At 40.0% G+C, this 21,529-nt stretch overlaps 2 protein-coding genes across 3 annotated transcripts; one reads left to right on the plus strand and one right to left on the minus strand.

Annotated features, from left to right (window-relative positions):
* Positions 1-936: 936 nt before the first annotated feature.
* LOC110046730 (protein YIPF4-like) lies at positions 937-7,166 on the minus strand. The gene is made up of 5 exons (XM_020752426.2): positions 6,766-7,166; positions 6,227-6,398; positions 4,705-4,782; positions 4,142-4,255; positions 937-2,295 (listed from the first exon to the last, which is right to left on the minus strand). Exons 1-5 carry the CDS (start codon positions 7,149-7,151, stop codon positions 2,158-2,160), a joined length of 888 nt encoding a protein of 295 aa, XP_020608085.1. The 5' UTR covers positions 7,152-7,166; the 3' UTR covers positions 937-2,157.
* LOC110046728 (uncharacterized) lies at positions 7,143-21,286 on the plus strand. 2 transcript variants are annotated; one of them, XM_020752422.2, is made up of 13 exons: positions 7,143-7,275; positions 7,529-7,819; positions 8,459-8,578; positions 9,195-9,318; positions 9,589-9,726; positions 11,512-11,721; positions 11,980-12,161; positions 13,244-13,340; positions 14,271-14,701; positions 15,776-16,523; positions 17,621-17,657; positions 18,650-18,797; positions 20,346-21,286. In XM_020752422.2, exons 2-13 carry the CDS (start codon positions 7,656-7,658, stop codon positions 20,365-20,367), a joined length of 2,421 nt encoding a protein of 806 aa, XP_020608081.2. In that variant the 5' UTR covers positions 7,143-7,275; positions 7,529-7,655; the 3' UTR covers positions 20,368-21,286. The 2 variants fall into 2 exon arrangements, with proteins under 2 accessions (XP_020608081.2, XP_020608082.2); XM_020752423.2 differs by lacking the exon at positions 11,512-11,721.
* Positions 21,287-21,529: the final 243 nt, after the last annotated feature.

A 21,529-nucleotide genomic window follows, 5' to 3' on the forward strand; every position in this document is an offset into this window, starting at 1 on the left:
ATTTTAAAAATATCAGTCGTAGTGTAAATCCTTAATTGCACTCCCATTCATTTGCAATACCTGACCTAATGTAAATCTCTTAATTTACATCAGCTCAATGGACACTATCCGACCTTGCTTTGTTTGTTCTCTCTTTCTTGGCACAAATACCCTTCTTTTGTTGCTGTTGTCAAAGGGACAGAAAACACAGACAAGGACTAACGAGCGGTCCCAGATAGTTTTGTCTGACCTCAGAGAGCAAGGGGAAGTTTCCATTGGCAGAAACAGGTTTCACTTTCACGGCACAGACAGACTTATTGGAACATCAATCTTGCGTAATTGGGATAATTGTGGCAAGAAAATTATTGGTTTAAGGGAAGTGGGAAGTATTTCTTGTGAAAACTTTACTTTTTCCCTTTTTGCGGTGCGGATGTTCCCAACGTACACAGGAACTCTCAATACACACGTAGTTGTATTTGGTTCAGCTCAACACGTCCCAGAAAAACAGAGAAATGGTCAGTTTAAGTGCAGCTAAGAATTATACCCGCAATTATTTGTCGAAGAAGAAACAGCTGGGTTGATTCTTGATGTCTCCGGTTTGACGATAATGCAATGCGGAAACAACCCTGATAAGTTACATACATGCATTCAAATGTCAGAAAAGTGTTCAACCATATTAAAAATTAATGACAATTTCTCCTGAACACTCCTACATTGAATATTTACAGTCTTTCTAATTTACTTCGCTCTTAGGCTCGAGTGATAACTTCTCGCTACCCAGCCGAATGGGACTCGCGTTCCCACCCTACCCCCCATGAACGTACGACTGGACCTACTACCTATTGTTAATTTCCATCAATCAGAAATGAATTGTGTAATTTTTCAGACATAACTGTACGCCTATGGGTTTGACAATGAACAAAGTTTGAACATAAGAAAAGGTTACAACGACAGAAATCCGTCAATACCATATTTTATTCCCAGTTTCGGTATTTACATTTTTGGTAAATAAGTTATTTGGCTAGTCTACAACTCGTACAGTACAGTCGAATTGTGAAGGGAAAAAATAAGTAGAGCTGTATCGAAAACAACCTGAGATTTTAAACTTAACATGTTACCTAAAACGAAAAAACTACCTGAAGCCCAATAATGGAAAATAGAATTCAAAACTCACAGGGTACAAACGAGAGTTCTCGCGCAACCTTATTGCCAATCTGAAATTTGTAAATTTAAAAACGTTTACAGTACCTGTAAGTTACAAGGCAAACTGTACATATCCATGTTACCGCTAATCCTAACCTTACTCACGTCCCTGCTTGTCGCAAGTCTTTACCACTACATCTGCCAAATACAAACTTCCCCTAAGTCTTCAGGCAGTTTCAAAGCAATCCCATCATTTCCTTGTCTACTACCCAGCGAGAAACGAAATTTACGGGCTCCAAGCTTAAAATATCAAAGAAAGGAAAACCAATAAATCGAGAGTTATCGGCTAAATTACCAGTCTAGAAGACAGCCGGTATTAGGGTTGCACGCACTGCGTGACAGGCTGGGTAAAAATTCTATCTATTCTATATAAAGCAACAACAACAACAATAACAACAAGTTTTGCTTTTCTCTAACTGGACCATATTACCCCCTTCATGCCTATATTGTATTTGTCTTGAGTTTGATTATTGTTTTTAAGTACCTTCTATCTTAAGATTTTATTTTGCTTCGAGATCAGGTTTGAGAGAATCATCTAGAGAAACATGACCTATAATACCACCACAGTTATTTGGGACACTTTGCTCCTGCTCAAAATACACGAATTCATGCTCTCACCACACCCTCCCCTTGAATGTTGGGTAAACTGATTTGTGTTGCTGCAAGCTAGCATTGAAGGAGAGGGAGGAGGAGGAGGAAAGTGTCCCAGCAATCTAAGGGGTGCATGGGAAAAAGCCCTAAGTGACTCTATCTCACATCAAAATTCTTCTTTTTTGTACAAGGAAGCAAAAAGCAATTCGCTGAGAGAATCTTCTAGTCTATCAGATGTCACTTACGATCTTCTCCCAAGCACCCCTTCAATTACGACACATATAGATTGAAGCCCCTTTTCATTTCAGCACTACATTTTCTAGCAACATTAGTACTTAGATCAATCAATCAATCATTATATTGCAGGTGAATGCATGGATTGTCTCATGCACCAGTGTACAAAGAGAAGAAGTATATGTAAAGGAGTAAGATCGGATACATGAGTAACAGTCTCTTATTCTTGAGTTCGTCTTGGATGAGGAGAGATCCGGCGCTGTATGACGCCCACACCACACCAAACAACTAACAATAGAAGTGAATTTAAGTGTTAGAATGTTTGAGTCAGATATAGTCCTTTGGGAGGTGCATTTCTTTTGGAAGAACTATGACCTAATGGTTACATAACAAGCTGAATTATGAATAGCCCTGTTCACGATTAGTTTTTTCATTTGCAATACAATGTAATCCAATGTGGATGTGAGAAAATTTCAGGCTGAAACTACAAAATAGCCTGAAATTGCCTCACATACATGCTAGACCATATTGTAATGCGAATAAAGAAAGTTAATTGTGAAAAAGAGCTATTGAATGGTGTGGGTTTAATCCATGACAGGGGTCACTGTGATGTGTTTTCAGGTAAGTTACTTAACTCTTGCATTGCCTTCTATACCCAACTGACTGTCTAAATAGGGACAGCAAAAAGATTCAAAACACAATGCAATGGTTTTGCTAGCCAAGCATGGCTTCTGCAACATCAAGTACAAGCAATATCACAATTTCTGTCTGTAATACAATCACTTGCCCATAACATTTATTATCATTCGATGCATTTTTTCTTTGTTTTCATTGGCTGAGAGCCCACCATGTGACCTGCAAATAACTGCCTAGAGATAATGGTCTCCTCAATGCATAATACTGTCTTAATGTGTTTTACATACAAAGAATATTAAGATGTAGAAATGACATCAACTTGGAACAAAATCCGAGTTCCAGATGGGATTTGAACGGTCCACGACCCTCTGTGATCTAGCTGGAGGGTGATCACTTTGGGGGTTGGTTGGTAGCATCTTTGATATGCTCTAATGTGCCTGCGCAATGCAGTTATGAGTTCATATGTGCCAAGTCATCATTTGGCTGTGTGACCGCCTGATGTCGTTCCAGTACAAGACCCACATTTCACCCTTGCTCACAATAGAGTCTCCAGTAGCTCAGTTGTTAGAGTGTCCAGCTAGATCACAGAGGGATGTGGGTTCAAATCCCATCTGGAACTCAGATTCTTTTCTGAGTTAATGTCATTCCTTCATTCAATAAATGAGTTTTGCTGCAAATAATCAGGGGTTTCATTAAGGGCCAGGCATTGGGCAAATTGGCCAGCTGTGAGAAGGATTTCGTCTGCCGGGTTTGACCATCTAGAGGACATTTTTTCTTACAAAAAAGTTCAGTTCAAAATGTTTTGCCCAACTGTGAAAACCAGTTGCCCTTCTGCTGAAAACATTAATGAAATCCCTGAAATAATATTCCAATCAGGCATAATTGTAACCATGCTCTTGTGACAAAAATGGTAGATCACTTCCCTAGGCTTTCAGAGAGTAATTCAAATATGGAAAGAAACTTGGTGATTGAATGATAGAAGTCAGGGCTATGATTAAGTTTTGATTCACCTGTAGCCGTGATCTTCACACCCGTAACAAATTTGTCACTTTATGGGTGAACTCTATCAACTAAAGCCAAGTTCACCCATAACAACAAGGGTCCATCAAGCATGCTCAGCCATAACAGGTGCTACAGGTTAAGGCCCTTATTGACAGCCCTGAGAGCAGTTATTGAACTTGGTGATTACAAATAATATATTGTGATTTGTCAGTGTCTTACAGATCAGTTATTTGCCTAAGCCTTTGGCTTCAGCGAATAATTGGTCTGCTCACCCATGACAAATCACAATGTTTTGCCCACCCTCGCCCACTATTTGTTAAATATTTGTTGCCCATAAATGTCCTTACAGGAAAGAATAGTAAAAATGTCACTGATCTGTAACAGGACAGCATGGTGTTCCGCAAGTAAAAATTATGACTTGAAGCTACATGACTTCAGAACACTGGCATGTTTAGTTAACTTTTCCTACTCTACACTTGTTTGCTAGTAATAATACCTTGACAGTGAAGCTAACCATGGGAAAATAATGAACCAATGGCAGAGCAGCAGCAGTCAAGACCAGCGGGATAAGTGAGTAACCAATGATACCCAGGCACTGAGAGTAATTCACCTACAATAGGTTGATAAAGCTCTGTTAAAATTTGCGACTAACATTGGGAATATGAATAGGATTGTTTACCATCCCATTTTCTCTTTAATTAACATATTGATAATTATTCTATTCTATTATATTGAAATTTTAATTGCCCTTCAAATAAATGCTCTTTAATGGTAGACTGTCCTGGAAATTCCTAAACATTTCTCTTTCTCCACATTTCCACTTTGTTATTGCAATCAGTAAAAAAGGATTCAAAGTTTTGCTACTTTGTGGCATAAATTAAGTTTATATGTATGCAGTCACAGGATCCCTTAAAATGACATCATATGATCTGTGACCTGTACTGTTTGAACTTCTCAATTACAAAGTTAACACTTCATGGTGTATGGAGAAATTACATTTGCTATGCACATGTATTTGCCAACAATGGTAGCAAATCATCAAGCTGATAGATAACTTACTTCTCCTCCGAGTACTCTGGCCAGAAGGAAGATGATGAGAGAACCCAGAAGCCATATTGTTATAATCCATGAAACAACCTGTTGATAAAACACCTAATGTTCATATTTTTTTATCTCAGCAAACACAACAACCAATACAAAGAATATAAATTAACAAACATGTCTTCCTGTATTACTTCATTAGACAGTTAACCCAGCTTTACTTCTCTAGACAAGAAACTGAAATACTCTAAAACCGTTTTTTTCATTAGCGATAATTCATACATTCTTTGTCACTCCTTTAAGAGGGGGACATTGCAGTTTGCAGTATTGGACAACTTTTCTTGCAGTATTTCAGTAATGTTAATCCCGAATTGCAATATTGCGGTATTCTCTGAACTTGTGGGATGCAGTTTTTGACATTTTGGATGGTATTAAAAATTATCCTCCAAGTCCTCCAGCATTTACTTTTCCAAGCCTTTTCCAGTTTCCGATTGGAAAAGGGTAAGTTAATTTTTGTTAATCAATTATTATTAGCCAACATGCCAATGGATCATAGAGGCGTGGTGACCTCATGGTTAGTGTGCTCGTCTTCGTATTGAGCGGTCCAGGTTCAAGCCCTGGTCAGGGACATTGTGTTGTGTTCTTGGGCAAGACACTTTACCCTCACAGTGCCTCTCTCCACCCAGGTGTATAAATGGGTACCAGCAAATTTACTGCTGCAAGTAACCCTTCGATGGACTAGCATCCCATTCAGGGGGGAGTAGGAATACTCCTACATGTAGTCGCTTCATGCTACAGAAACCAGAATAAGCTCCAGCCTGATGGGCAACTTGACTCGTATGCAGACTTTGACTAAATCGAAAATTACAAATTCCTAATTGTTCTTTCTGTGTTATATGCGCTAAGCTTAACACACAGAGTAGTAGTTTTGGTATTATATTGAGTCTCGACTTGGCTGATTGGTGTTGTGGTACGACGCGATTTTTTTGCAATATTGCAGTATTTGCCGAATTTTTTTTTGCAGTGTTCAGAAACCCCCAATGTCCCCCTCCTCTAAGGGGGAGGATATTTTTAATTCAGATTTCATGCCTCTAAAGGAGTTGTATTCAGTTAACAGTTATTCAAAGAGATTTCCAGGATTTCTTGTGCAGACTGTTCAGATTTTAAAAAAAAACTGCTCCCCGTATCAGTCTCAAATATGATCAAAAAATCAATTCTCCTTGCCAATTGCAATACATTTCTTTTAAAGCTAGTTTTGAGATGGAGAAATTACATTATTGATCCCTCTCAGAAAGCAGTTTAACCCTTTCATACGATTTACGAAAAGGTGAAACTGCTGAAACCAGGCTTTTAGCCAGATGGGTGTCTAGGCATCACGTGGACACCAACTTTTTAAAAAAAATTATGTTATCTTTTCACATCTTGCTCAAGTTTATAAATTGTCCATTTGAGCAGACCCTGCAGCACATTGGAAATGTCCACTTTTAAACTCCTGGTTAAAAGCCTGGCTGAAACGCAACGTGAATTCAACAAAACTAACCTTAAATTGTCCAAACAATGCCAGCATTGCATACAACAGCACCACAAGCAAAGGACCCCAGAAATCAGGGCTGTCCCTTAGCACATCTCTTTTGAACCCCAGGGATGGAAGAGGGAACACTACACAGCGAACTTTGTAGTAAATATCTTGTAAATCAATGTCAAGTTCCTCACTAGAAAAGTAGAACAAGAAATAAGTAAACGATTTGCTGCGTGTGCTTGTGTCTCTGATAGGAGAAGAATATCTTTTTCATGCATGATCTTCACCATAAGCTGAACATCACAGTTCATACTGTACAACTTGAAGTCATTACTTTGATGCTGTGGATCGATAAACGTGAAGTGGATAGTTTTTGATTTAACTGATTACTCTTTTCTCCACAATTTCATTGGCGAAAATTGAAAAAAAAAAAAGCTTAAACTTAAGTTTTTCACAGGCATATAAGCTTACATGTGGCTATAGAATAAACAGGAGCTTAATTGAATTGAAATCATTATTGAATTAATAGAAAGTCAAAAACCTATAGAAACTTTACTCACAGCAGTGGCTTCTTAAAGTCTTCATCATCACCAGTTTCGTCCACCTCGAGCAGCCAGTCGTAGTTTTTCTTGTTAAAAATTTGCGAATAGAAAGGAAATCTGTACCGAGGGCTGCCATTGGAGTCGTCATCTTTCCTGTCGCTTTCCATGAATTCCTCCTGCGCTTCAATAGATCCAGAGTACATGGATGAATCTTGACTCATCGGAGGACCAAATGAAAACTCATCTACCGGTGGATCAGCTTCCATGTTTTCCAAAATAGGCTGCGAAGAAGGAGAATAAAGGGGAACTGACGTGGCCGCCATTTTGCTCCTACGTTTTTTTGGTGGTGTTATCGTAACCAACCCCCAGTCGAGTGAATTTGACGGTGAGAAGTCTGGTACCATCTCGTGGCGCCAAATCTTGTATGTCTATTCGCGTAAGCTGAAGAATATTTCGTCTTTTAATTTCTCAATGTAGCGTTTAAACGAAAAAAAACTTAATCGGACTGTTAAATGATGTACAGACAAGGTAAGAATGCAATTCTGTGTGCATCTGTTTGGTTTAAAGTATCGAATTTACAGCTTTGTAGAAGCTGCTCTGTACGAGCTAAAATGGCGGCGTGTGAAAAAACGTTGTGTTTTGTTTGTGTTTGGCGGTTTTCTCACCTTCCGCCCTTTCGAAATAAACTTCGATTTCCGAAAATCACTTGTATCTGTTCAAAATCTCAAAGAAAAAGGTCAAAACTTCTATTTAACACATCTTATTTCTTTGTTTTCTGCAGCCAACAGCTTGCTTTCTTGCTCGTGTGCTGTGATGGCGTCGAAGTTGTAATGTGGAGGGAAAAACGTAATAGTTTTAACAGACCTCATACGAAAGCAAATCATTCTTGGTGATAAAGATCTCGAGAAATGGGGATCCAAGGCTTACTTCCTCTACTGAAGCCAATCCAGAAGCCTGTTTCAATTGCTGAAGATTTTGCAGGCCAAGTCATTGGGGTGGACGCTTATTGCTGGCTTCACAAGGGAGCTTATGGATGTGCTATGGAGCTAGTAGAAGGAAAGAAAAGCTTCATGTAAGCGTTTGTCAATTGTGTGACAGTGTTTTCCCTAGACCAGATATACAAGTCATAAAATCGTTCAACTTGTGACATCACCCACACAAAAAGCGAACTTTCTCATGCTTTGATCAACCAATCATGCTAAATATTATTTTTTATTGAAAAACTTATATTAAAACCTACCTTTTTAAACAGCTTGTAGTAGAAATTCGCCGACATTGGTGTCACTGGCTGATTATCCTGGCGTGAATAAGCTAATTTACAAATTGAATGTGGTTTAGCGTGGTCTGTACTCTTATCGACAATGATATGCGTCATCACAGGGGTCAAAACATTGTGGACTCACAAGGCGCAGGCGAGTGAGTCCACAACAAATTTTGATCACTGTGATGACATGTATCATTGTTGATAAGAGTACAGACCACACAAAACCACATTTCAATATCAACATGAAAGAAAATGTTTTTTTCAGAGCACAGGCTGAGAAAAGTATTGCATGACACATTGACACAAGCAGCATTGCCTGGACTCTTATTGACAATGGCAAATTAGCCAATCAGATTGCGAGATTAGTAGCAATTGTGGTAAAACTATTTTTCAAGTAGACTATCATGATTGTAACTTGTTAAACTATATCTGTCAACTTTGTTTTAGATATGTCAATTACATTTTGAAACGCATTAACATGCTGCTTCATTTCAATGTAAAGCCAATTCTGGTTTTTGATGGATCTTATTTACCATCCAAGGCTGGACAGGAAGCACAACGAAGAAAGTAAGTATCAAGTGACAATACCAGTCTACATGTATGTACTGTGTCAATCTTGTTCAGAGAGGTCACAATCCTTTTCAGTCAGCACCAAGAATTTGACTTCTGAGTGAGACCAGAAGATCTTAAGTTAGTCATTAATAAAAGTGGTTGATCTTTGTATAAATGTTCAGAAACCATTATTAAACTTCAAGTGCACAATCAAACTGGAACCAAGATGTTATATGTTTGGTTGCACTGACTTGAAATACACAGGCTCTGGGGTTGAGACTGGTACCTACGGAAGGAAAGGTCAAAGTGAATGTCTGCATTGCACCTAAGCATCCCAGTGGCACTAGAGCTTATCCTTATTTCTATAGCATCAAGAAAACTACTTTGCAGGAGTTTTGCTCCCCCCTTCTCCCGATGGGATACTAGTCTATCACAGGAAAAAGTCATGCAGTAATGGCATGTACTCCATGTATGAAAGAAAATAACAAATATATAAATATGTCTGATTGATGTCAGAGCTGAGAAAATCAATGCTTTGTGTTTTGAGTCAGGCAAGAGTGTTGACTGTGGTATTGAACTGACACTGCCTTGTCAAATGCCACTTAAACAACAATGTCATTGTGTTTGAAAGGACAAGGCAAGAAAACAAGGCCAAAGGGTTGGCTTTTCTGCGAGCTGGTAACAGACAACAGGCTTTGGAATGCTTCCAGAAATGTGTTGATATCACCCCTGAGATGGCCCTGGAAGTCATAAAGGTATGTTGTTTTGTGAGATTTTGAAATGTGATATGAGATGTGAGATGCAAGGTGTAGGATACCTCAGGATACAAGACACGGTGCTCCGTATGAGATTCAAGTAACCAGCTCTGTCTATGTGCACTCACTTGAAGAGATTTTTAGCACTATTGATCTCTCACCATTGTTATATCAAAAAAAAAGAGCCATGATTCCTTCCATTGATCTACACCCTAAGTATTAGTTCCAAAATGGTTACTCTCATTAAAATAAATATAATTCATTTTTAAGGAATGTAGAAAGAAGGGTGTTGACTGTATAGTAGCACCTTACGAGGCTGACGCCCAATTGGCATATCTTATGAAAGCTGGAATAGTACAGGCCATCATATCTGAAGACTCTGATTTACTTGTGTATGGATGTCAAAAGGTAGGTGTGCAACTCAAGACAGGTCTTCATATAAGCTGTATTGTGTTGGTCAGACTTGCTATCAGTTGTTTCATTATACCAGTACTTGTAAGTTGCTGGTGGTTGACCCTCTCATCTCCCCAGATCAATTCATTTGTACTAAAGGCATCAACTGTTCAGTGGATACCCTTGATTGAAACTCCATCGACATCTCTATCAACACTTGATCGACATTCTCGATCAATACTTGGTCGCCACTAGATTGACACTCGATCAACATCTTATTGACAGTTAGTCGGTAGTTGGTAGAGTGTCGACTGAATCATTGTATTGATTGACACTCTATGGCATGTCTGCAAAAATAAGTCGACTCCTGACTGACTGTCGACCAAGACGTTGATTCAGTGTTAAGTGAGTATCGATGGAGACGTTGGTTGAGATGTAGACCGATGGTTGATCAAGGGTGTTGATCGACACTTGACCACAGATGCCTTTAGTACACATGATCCCCCCACCCACTACCCCTGACAATAAAAATGTGAGTTGAACTTAAAGTTACTTTCTTTAACAGCCCCTGCATTTCTCTGCATTGAAGGTGACCATGAAGTTTGCTCTGTTAGTTTTAGTCCATGTAGCTGGTTAGCCTAGTCACTCAAAAGTTTTCCAACTGCATCAATCATGGTTATAAAATTATTATGGCAAGGTGATGAATGCCCATGAATATCAAACTTTGACATGGCTATTAGTAATTTTACAATCCTGTATCATACAAATTTGTTGATTCGTTTAAAAGACAGCCTGATAAGCTGGATGTGTTGTTGAATTAGAGAGCACATTACTGGCCGCTCCTAGTCACATCACAAGACACAATCAGAAAAAATATGACTGAGGCAATGTCTATGGCTAGAATCCCTTCCTTGCTATTTAAGATATTTATAATGACTATAAACAACAAAAATACAAAATTGACCGAAGCAAGTGTTTTGATTTGCTTGTTACTAGCTACGTCCCTGCCAGTCCACAAGCTCAATTTCTCCACTAGTTGCCTTTTAGCAAGCTGCTTTTCTGAAGTTGTGACTGGAGAGCTTTGATTGGCAAACAAAAGCATTTTTTAGCACAGAGAAACACAAACAGTAACTTGCACCCCTTAAGACAAAAATCCTTTGACCACTTTGATGATCAAATTTCCGAGTAACTACACATAATCACAAAATAATGATCATGATAATTCAAAAAGTGATCACCAATTCTCCCAACTAGTGTTATAAGCTTGAGCAGGTTCAACAAAGAGCAGCTAGCTTTGTAACAAGAATGTGTACAAGAGAAGAAGGTTGCTTGACTAATGGCCTGAAGTAACTAAATTGGTCAACAATGGAGAAAAGGAGACAAGGAACTAAACTTACACTTCTGTATAAAGGCTGCTATTAATATCCCGAGTTATGCACAACATCAGTCTTCTCTAAAAACCAGATCATCTCATCCATTGAAATTCATCCTGCTCCAGACATCCTGTGGCACATATAAGTATAGTTTCTGTCCAAGAACTATCATTGGCTGAAACATTCTTTCATTTGATTACTTGTTGATAGACTCTCACAAAATTTATGGGCACCATCTCTGACAACTTTTATCTATTGTCAGTAATTTTATTCTATTTTACCTGAGCTTTCCCTGTTTATTTTTGTGTTTGAGTTTTGCTTATTTAATCTTGCACTTTTGTCACTGGGTGACTTTGCAAGAATTGAAATATAAATTTAAATAAGTCCATAGAGGGAGACCCCTAAGGAGAATTTGTTTTGTTTTCAGGTAATCTTTAAGATGGATGCATATGGTCATGGTTTAGCAGTTGATCTAGCAGATCTTTCCAAGTTAACAAAACTTAAGCTGCATGAGTTCACTCAAGAGAAGTTCAGACACATGTGCATCCTGTCCGGCTGTGATTACCTGCCCTCTATTAAGGGCATTGGTCTCCAAACAGCCATCAAATTACTCAGGAAATCATCCAGTGTTCACAAGGTTGGTTTGGCAATTAAAAGTTTACTCCTAAGATTTTGCCTGCCTCTTTTGCTTTAAAATCCAGCAAGAAAAACACAAACACAGAGTAGTTACGAGCACTTCGTAACTACTAAGTTCTCATTTGTTTATTCATAAAAAGCAGTAAGATTGAAATTGTTTTTACACAGCTAGGAAAGTTTGTAGAATTTACTGTAGGTTTGGATTCAATTAACATAGTCCCTAACAATAAAAAATGTCTTTATAATCACATCTACCTAGCTAATAAGATCCTTGAGAATTGAAGCCAAGATGTACGTCCCTGATGATTATGAGAAGAGCTTCAAGCAGGCAGATGAGACGTTTTTATACCAGCTCGTGTTTGATCCAGTCTCTATGAAGCTGGTTCCTCTGAATGAGCTGCCAGAAGGCTTGCAGCCTGGCGATCTAGAGTTTGCTGGGCCGTATCCTTACACAATAAGAAATCAAATTCAAATTGCTGTTTTCTTGTTTAATCTTTTCATCTATGTACATATAGTACTCCGTTTTTACATAATCTTCCTTAGGACAACCTACGCATCTTCAGGTAAGTAAACAGAGAACTCTCTTTCAGCGCTTTATCACTTCCCGTTCAAGGACTGTGTGATAGCGAGAGAACATTCTCGATGTGACTTCTACCGTAAAAATAGCTCCCCTCCCCTTGAACAAGCCTCTCCCTCATCCCCCAAATATAACTGAGCCCACTTGGTTTAATACTAGATCTTACATCTTAACCCTTTGAGCCCCAATTACGCATATTACGTAATTAATGGTCGTGCTCTTTGTACGACTTGTGACGTCATCAATTTAAATGTCATCAGATATTCTTGATAAGCAGATAGTAGAGCTAGCATAGGCCTCTCCGTACAATAGTCAGGTTTAGATATCGACGACATTCCGACGTCGCAAACCGAAAAACGTTATCAGTTTTGGTGCAAAAACGGCGGTTAAATGGTCCACGATGCCTATGATTGATCAAGGTCCATTTCTAACCTTCGCCCGTAATTAACATCCAACTTTTCACGGCAGCCAGAAAGAACATACAATGCAAAAGGTAGCCAGAGTAAAAGGGCCGAGAAAAAAAGGAAAGGAAAGGGGCAACAAACAAAATTGAGAACGGTTAATGGCAAAAAAAAAAAGGCCAAATTTTGGCTTATGCGCATGCCCGGAATTGAAATATTGCTCAATTTTGTACGTAATCCTCGAAAAATCTCCCTTTTTGGTTAAAAAGGCTTTCTCAGCAAAACTTAGGCTTATTGAGCGTCATGGCAGCCAAAAAACCTGACTAAACGGTTAAAAACGGTATTTTTTGAGGAAGGCGTAACTTCTTCCGTTTTAAGTCTCCTCTTGGATCACAGGCTTCCCTAGCTCAAAATTCGACTCTGCATGCGTGGTGTATGGGACAGCTTGTATATATAGAGAATTGTACGGGAAAGTCACCGATCGTAAAAAAAATTGTGTAAATTACTATCTAATTTGAAGGAATGTTTCCTTAACAGTCTGACAGGTCAATGACGAGAGAGAAAGCCACTGGTATTGCACTTGGTAATATTAACCCCATATCCAATGAAGTGATGGCGGACTTCAGCCCTCAAAACACCAAGGTACGCACAAAACACCTGGGCCGAGTAGTTCAAAAGCCGGTTAACGCTAACCCAGGATTAAAAGTTAACCGAAGAGTTGATTTTTCTTGTATCAAAATGATTTTCACTGCTTATGTTCTGTGTAGTTTGAGATTATTCAAACTCAAAACCGAAGAGCAAACAATATAAACAGAAAATGTCACCGAAAAGTTACAAAATTGAAATCAAAATTCTCGCTAACCTTGGGTCAGCTCAATCGTGCCTTGAACAACCCGGCCGTGGCATTCCATGCGGGCCTTTTATTGTGACCCACTTCATATTAACTTTTTGTTTTAGAATTCCGAAGGAAGCGGAGGGGTTTTGAAGCTCTCGTGACTTTTTAACGTATTATCTTCCGCTAGTCTTTCCTTTTTTTTTAAGTCGTTACGTTTGGATGTCTTTGTTATCGGTTAAGCGTATTTTTCAGACAAATGTCTTTTTTGTCGGGGGGAGGGAGGGGGTAGTCAGTATTGGGTGGTTCATCATCGCTGCAGTCTTTCGTCGCCCCACTAGACACCTACAGCCGAGTTTGCAACATGTTGAAAGTCACGTTCAGCCGTTTCTTTCCACCTGGTTATAATTTGTCGGTGTTTCAATGGTATATAATCGTTCCCCGAAGCAATTAAGATTATTTCTCGGGAGAGGTTCGCAATCCGTTTAGTTGTGCTTTCATTAGAGAATAACTATAATGTGCCAACTTTTGGACTGTGATGGTATTCCTGAGACAGAGAGCTGCTCATTGCTCGCTGCTCGCACACTGTGGAACAGTATAATTTAGAAAGCTCTAGGCTTCATGATAATTTTCTTTTGCAGTATCAAGCCTTAGCTCAGGCTGTTAATTTTAACTTCGAAAATCCTTATTTTTGCTGAATTCAAAATTCTTCTGACCACAACACGTTGTTTACCACCAAGGTCATCAATCTAGGATCTGACAATAAATCTGATGAGAACAGCCATTCAGATGCCTCCACCCCAGTCTCCACGTCTTCTTTTGGCCACTCGGTCATGAACAAGCGAGGGAAGACTGGGTATGATGTGCAGAAAAACCTCTCTGGACTAATGCTCAGTTCTCAGCCATCCGCTAACTCAAGGAAGCCATTTGTACCGCCGGGGCAGACGAGAAAGACTGACGAGGAAAGTCTTGATGATGATTCAATTTTCAACATGTATACTGCTTTGAAGGCCAGACCGAAGCCCCTGTCTTCCCATGTACCGCCGGCGCATTTACAACGCCGGGCAACTAGTGCGGGGTCAGGTCACGGGATGAAAAGGTCAAAGTTTAAGAACCCATTTAAAGTCTGTGGTCACGAGGTCAAGTCACAGGATAAAGTTGAAGTCAGTAGGTCTGTATGGCAAGGTGTTCTAGATAACCTACAGTGGGAAATTTATAGAACCTGTGCGAGTGCTTTTAAATGAATGTTTCTTTTTCTGTCTTAATGAAGACCCATTTAAAAAATGCTTCAAACATTAAATTCTTTTGTATGCATTTAAATTAGCCTCACTAACCTCGTTTGAGAGTCAAAATTCTTTTGAATTATCGTCTTAAAAACGAGGTCAGTAAGGCAAAACAAAATTAACATTTAAGACGTTACATAAAGTAACATTCCCGTGGCATAATGTATTAGTTACAAATTTAGTACAAAGTTTTACTGGAACAGAATGGACGCTTCTTGGAACATATTTTTCACTTGCTTCTTCTTGATTCTGTTGATACTTTACAGGCGAGCCTGTAAATTTCATCGCAACACATTGCAAACTAGCTTAGAAATGCGAAGGGTAAAACATGTTATCGTATTCTGGCCACAGACCATCAGTTTTGTATTGTGTTTGTCAAGTTCACAAGCAAAACTCAAATTCGAATTATTATCCGCAGGGGATTTGAAAAAGCCTGGACGCAAGGGGTAGCCCCGCCCTCTTCGCGGCCACTCTAGTGCTCCGCGTTCGCTCTCCAGCGCTCGAGGATAAATAACTTGTAATAACAAAATAAACGTCTACGTCTCTGGGCAGACTATGGCGAGGAACTAAACGTCTACGTCTCTGGCCAGACTGTGGCGAGGCTAGTTCTGAAAAGAACAGTTGTTGGTGATTGACATTTAGACATCCTAAACGGAGGTCATCTTCAGAGTCAAGGAGCGTAGTTCATGTCCGCTTGAGTTGTTGAAAAGTCAGTCACAACAAGTCCTTTTCAAAGACTTCCCTTGCCGCTCATAATATGGCTAAATTTTCAGTTATGCCTCGTTAATTACATTTTTGCGCTAATAAGGATAGCTCTGCTTACTGCGATTATCAAATTAAATGCACTGAAACAGCTGCCAATGCGTGAGCGAACATACATTTGGGAAGATATTTCTAATCAGATCACTCAATGTACATTAAATTTTTGACCAATTATTTCACGACCCACTGTTTTTCTTAAGGTATTTCAACATCACTGGAAGACGTGAATCGTCAGATTCTTCTTCAGATGCAAAGCAGGAAAGTCCAGCAGATGAAACACGTTTAGAAACTGAAGAAGACGAAGGAGATACAACCACGTCAAGTACATCACAACCTGGAGGTCTTCTTACCATCTTAAAAGACAACATGGAGGAACAGTTATGCGACAGTGAACTTGCCACGAATTGTAGCGATGACCAGGATATGGAGGAGAATGACAAAGAGAATGAACTAAGGACTTGTGGAGAGTCGAACGAAAGTCCGATAGCCAAAAAGAAAATGTTTGAGTATTCGAAACACAAGCGGGAGGAACAATCTATGAGTCAAGAAAGTAACACCTCGCAGACGCTGAAGTGTTCCCCTAGACAACTGCAAAAGCAAAGCGTGTTAACAAGTCATTCACCAAACATACGGGATGAACAGAATGCCAACGCTGAGAAATCCGATGAGTCAGACTTGGATAAACGTTTTGGCTACAGGGGATCTATGAAGACTAGAAAACGTGATAATCAAACATCGGAGTCTTTGAGACAGAACACCAAAGCTGAGGATGGTATACCCGTGCAGTCAATTGAGGTGATAGATGTCGATAGTGGGTACTTGTCAGATACTGAGATGAGTACAGACGGTGAGACACCCACCCCTACACAGTCAGGTGTCTTCCGCCTTACCCCACCGTCCTTCGGAGGAAATGTACCTCGTATGCAAGGCAGTGCGGCGGGAACCAAGGTATGTTGATGCCCTTTGTGAGAAAAAAAAAACCTATTAGAAATTTTGCGTCTTCTGATCGTGGCCATGTTCGATTAAACAAATCGGATGTGGGTTAGCGCGGTCTTGTGACCACTGTGATGACGCGTATCGTGGTCGATAAGAGTACAGACCACGCTAAACCACGTGCACATTTCGATTTGTTTTTTACCACAATATCAACGTCAAAGAAAGTGTATTTTTTTTTTCAGAGCGTGAGCTGAAAAAGGCATTGCTTGACACATTGACGCGAACAGCGTTGTCTAGACTCTTATCGACAACGGCAAATTAGCCAATTGGATTGCGAGATTAGTAGCAATTATGGTAAAAATATCGATATTGTAACATGGCTCCGAGGCTTTCAGGACAAAATTGCAACTTTGGTAAGTTTCCGTTGTCCCTCAATTCCCAAGAGACTTGGATACAAAGAAAACACCACCAAAGATAGCAGTTTGTCCTGAAAGCCTTAGACAAGGCTGTGGTCTAAGAAAAATTAAGGGGAGCCTAAAGGTTCCTAACCATGAAATCCTGGGTGCCCAGCACCTAAGCTTATATGAAAAAAGTGAGTTTGTCCAGTTGCCCAAAGGCGAGAGTTAGTCGCCTGTGGTGCCTGAGTACCTCTAGAGCACAGCCCTGCCAAGAGGTGAGTAAAGTCTGTATACGAGCCAAGTGGCCCATCAGGCCGGAGCTTATCCCGGTTTCTGTAGCATGAAGCGACTAGGAGTATTTCTACTCTCCCATGGATGGGATGCGAGTCCATCGCAGGGTTACCCCCAGCAGTCTTAGAGACACATTGATATATCGAATGTGGTCTATTTATTGTTTGGTTATGAGGTGATATAACCATACAAGGTCAAGTCTACTTTGGAGAATTTAATCTGATATCATAGCGGTGTTAACGTAGCCAATTGAACTGCATCCTATGACAGCTCGTGTTATCGTTACATTTTCAAAATTCTACGACACACGTAGACTTGCCCATAAGAAAACCTTGTCACCACTTGCCCATATTTGCCAAGTCACCACTTGCCCATATTTCAGGCATTTTTAAAACCTTTATCTCTTTCCCTCTGCTGCAGACCATGAAGAAACTGGTTCGGCTGAATTCTAAAGGAGGTACCACCATTTTATTTTCAGCTATTTTTAGTATTATTAGTACTGTTTTGTTTGTTTGTTTTTTTTTAAATAATGTTTAGAATGAAAAGCATCCTTGCTATAAAATCTTTAAATTAACCAGTGCGCTTGTCCTTGTGCTGTTGCACGAGCAAGGTTTTGTTTCCACAGCGACGCAACTTTTTGGAAAGAGCAATGTATCACTAATGATGAAAATGCACGTGTCACTACTCTTGCTCTTATTAATACTCTTGTACCAAAGACCCCACAGCTGAAAAAATTCCTCAAAACACGTCGCGGTAAAATCGGAACCAATCGACCACATTCGTATTCTCGGTATAGGACTGGAACTGGCTTGCAACTGAGGCTAGCGCGGGAGTCGTTTCAAATGCAAATGACATCGATCTCTTTTTAATGATATTCCCCACTTGAGCCTCAAATTGCAAGCTAGTTCCAGTGAGTCACCGAGAATACGAATATGGTCTTTTGCCTTGTTTGCGAGGAGTCTCTCCGTAGCTCAGAGCTTAGAGCGCTTGCCCGGTGTTGGGGACATCATTGGTTTGAATCCCGAAGGGAATTCAGTTTTTTTTTCCTTATCCCTCGCGATTAGCATTCCATCTTTCTCGAAGTATGCACTTGCTGCCCAACCGTACGATTTTCAGCTCGGCACTCCGACATGTCGATGGGACATTTTTAAAGTATATCCTGTGGGGAAAAAGTCGCTTAAGGACAAACGTTTTTCCGGTCGATCTCCTGTCTTCGAGAATCGATAGTACAATTGGCTTTTAACCTAGGTTGCCAAGTAACCGAGGTACAGTGACCTACACTGTATCGTTGACGACTTTTTGACATCAGAACGTCTAGAGCATGCTCGTTCGACTTTCTGATTGGTCAAAGAGAAGCGCAAACTCTTCCTTTCCTTTACTTGAAGCAACGTCTGACTGAAAATAACGAGGACGGTCCAAAAAAAGTGTCTTTTTTCTTTGCTTCTAAAGGAACAAGAACTACTGGTCTTGGCAGATGTCGCTCCATGGGATTAACAAAAAAGAAATCAAAGTCAAACAGTCCAAAGGATTCACAGATCTCTGGAGCGTCGTCGACTCTGTTTAGTTATTTTGAGTTCGACAGACGAAAGAAACCAAGGTGAGTGAATCGTCAGTGTTTGCTGAATTCCCTGCAGGCCCTGACAAGTATCTGTATTTTCCCAGATGCGAGGAACCAACTCAGGCAGTTACAGGTTGAGGTCATTACCTTGTCTTGAATGACAAGCTTTTCAGAATGACTTGAACTGAATGTTATTTTGCGCCTGTTTTGGTTTAAAACAACTCATGGACCGTGTTCTTTCCTTTCGTCTGTTTTGGTAAATCAGATGCAAAAGTTAAACTATTGACCCGAGGGGAGACGCCCATATGGCAAGGACGGGGGTACGCGTCGCACCTTTTAGAGGTTAAGAAAGTTACCTCTTAGGGTGTTCAGCCAATAAAGACCCACAGCGAGAGCCTTTGCGGTATCGTTTAGGATATTGCGCCGAAAAAAGTCAATGTCAGTTAAGGTTTTGTTTGAGAATTGGTACCTCTTAGGGGTGAAAAAAAATTTAAGCCACGCCCACAAAACAAGATCTTGGTAGCTCTCAGGGATTCTTTTCAAAATTATCGACGAGCGCCCCCGTCCTTTTTATATAGGAGTTCCCCCGGGACTAATGAATCCTGACTTAACTTACTTTCATCCCCCGCTTTCCACCAGCTATGTTTAACTTTTGCTAAATGGTCGTTCCCGCCTTTACCACCGTTTGCTTGTTATCAGGTGACATTTCCCGCGCTTGCCAATTTTGTCATGAGTTTGTGATTTTCGCTCTGTCTATCGAGTTACTGTTTTGGGTTTCAATTATCTTATACATAACTACGTGAAAAAGCAGTGCCCTAAGGAAAAAAAAATAATAAACGAAAGAAAAGGTATAATACCCAAAGGGGCAAGCACCAACGAGACTAAAGGAGCCATGCAAGGTGCCGCCCAAATAGAAAATTTAGTTACGAAAGCTAAAAATTACACAATAAAATATATGAATGTTTAGTTTGCGCTATGGACGATGGCATGCGCACGATCTTACAAGCGACCAAGAGCTGCTCGCAAAAGGCTGGTCAGAGTTTGTTTTAAAAAGTTTTTAAAAACATCGGTACTGGAAAGGCTACTTTAAGGCACAGATTTACAAGTAAAATTCCATAGGTTGGCAATCCTATTAAAATAGGAAGCCTGAAATGCGGTAAAATTCCATAGGTTGACAATCCTATTAAAACAGGAAGCCTGAAATGCGGAGGTTTTGCAAATAGGGGTTTTTAAGTTGAAGGAATTGCTCAGCCTCGTGCGGCCATGAGTTGCAAAAGAAACGAAGTCATGTACATTTAGGTCTGTTTACAGCAAGAGTTTGGATTTTAACCTCACAGTTCCCATGTAATTTCCATGCGATTATCATGTAAACTTCAAACTACCTTATCAAATGGCTACGCCCTCCCACAAATACCTTTTATAACACTAGTCAACCACAAAATATTAGCAAACGCTAACCCCAAAAATATTCTCGGAAATGGCCAGTTTCATACTCCTCCCCCCCCCCCCCTCCCCCCTTTTCCCTTCATGTTTTTATTGAAAACCTGCACGGTATTGTAATACAGTGATTTCTCCGTTGTTTTTCAGATTGGATCAAAGCGACAAATAAGCTAAGATGATGTCATATTCTTACTGGTGCAGTTTGCCGCAGGTTTCACCCTGCACGCGACCGGATTTTATCGTGGAATTTTAATGTGAGGTCTCCTCGCGCCCGGGGGGGGGGGTACTCTCAGAAATATCGGGTGGGAGTGTGCGGCCCTTTTCCCAAAACCTTTACTCTATTTAAGATCAAAATCTGTGATTTTTCCTATCCTAATTATGACCTGATCTAAAATTTGATACCTTATTTAAATCAATACCCTGTCTCAGACCTGTCTCATAATTAGTTACCTAGCTCAGACTGATGTTAAAGGCATTGTGAAGGGATTTTGTTGATGGTCTTATCGATAATGATGAAAAAGTAGCTTCTCCTAAACAACATACCAAAACCACACCCTATCTAAGACCAAATGGCCAAAATAGATACCCTATTTATGACCCAAACGGTTGAAAAACCATACCCTTTGGGACCGCACATACCTACTTAGCCCATATAACGGATTACCCCCCTCCCCCACCCCACCTGGGTCCGCGCGCCACTAACATGCAAGGGGCCAAGGACATGTGGATTCAATGGGACCCTTGGGTAAATTGCGAATTCCTAAACCCTTTTGAATTAATTTCTTGGACTAGCCTACTGGCGGGCCTAGGATTTAACTACAAACACTTTCTCCACGCTAAAATGAGACCATAGTTTTAATGTTCTGTTTTAAAATGATAGGTTGGGATGATAAATATCCAATGAGCATTTCTGTTTTAGATGATCCCCAAATTATTCACTTATAGTTGAATAAAGTCCTGAGATGAAAATGTTTCTACTGTTTGTATACAAAAACGTAAGACGTATTATATTTTATACGTGTTGTTGAAATACATTTTAGTCTCGCCACTGATAGGAAGTTGATGAAATAAAGACGCACGTTGTTCTATTATGCAGCAATGCTTCTTCTGTTAACCCTAGCACAGTCTCAGTTCCCTCGGAGTCGTTTGCAGTGAACTAGCGCAGAGCTTTGCTTAAAAGAGGTGCCTTAAATAAAATTCGAGGCGGATACTAACATCTATCACTCATCAATTTATTGTAATTCTTTCGTACCTACTCATCGGGGCGTCCTTAAGACCTGGGAACGGCAAGCAATCGACATTGATTTGGTAGCAAACAGCCCCCTGGTGGG

This window comes from Orbicella faveolata, unplaced genomic scaffold (genome assembly GCF_042242905.1).
Source record: "Orbicella faveolata isolate gen_17 unplaced genomic scaffold, um_ofav_v1 contig_24, whole genome shotgun sequence".
NCBI lineage: Eukaryota > Metazoa > Cnidaria > Anthozoa > Scleractinia > Merulinidae > Orbicella > Orbicella faveolata.

Bases quoted from the DNA above. Each gene is read 5' to 3' on its own strand.
- LOC110046730 (XM_020752426.2), bottom strand. From the start codon at position 7,151: ATGGTACCAGACTTCTCACCGTCAAATTCACTCGACTGGGGGTTGGTT. The intron at 4,783-6,226 runs GTTAGTTTTGTT...TTTTATCAACAG, and splicing joins CATTGTTTGGACAATTTAAG to GTTGTTTCATGGATTATAAC. The intron at 4,256-4,704 runs GTAAGTTATCTA...AACCTATTGTAG, and splicing joins CCAGAGTACTCGGAGGAGAA to GTGAATTACTCTCAGTGCCT.
- LOC110046728 (XM_020752422.2), top strand. From the start codon at position 7,656: ATGGGGATCCAAGGCTTACTTCCTCTACTGAAGCCAATCCAGAAGCCT. The intron at 11,722-11,979 runs GTTGGTTTGGCA...ACATCTACCTAG, and splicing joins AATCATCCAGTGTTCACAAG to CTAATAAGATCCTTGAGAAT. The intron at 14,702-15,775 runs GTCTGTATGGCA...GTTTTTCTTAAG, and splicing joins GATAAAGTTGAAGTCAGTAG to GTATTTCAACATCACTGGAA.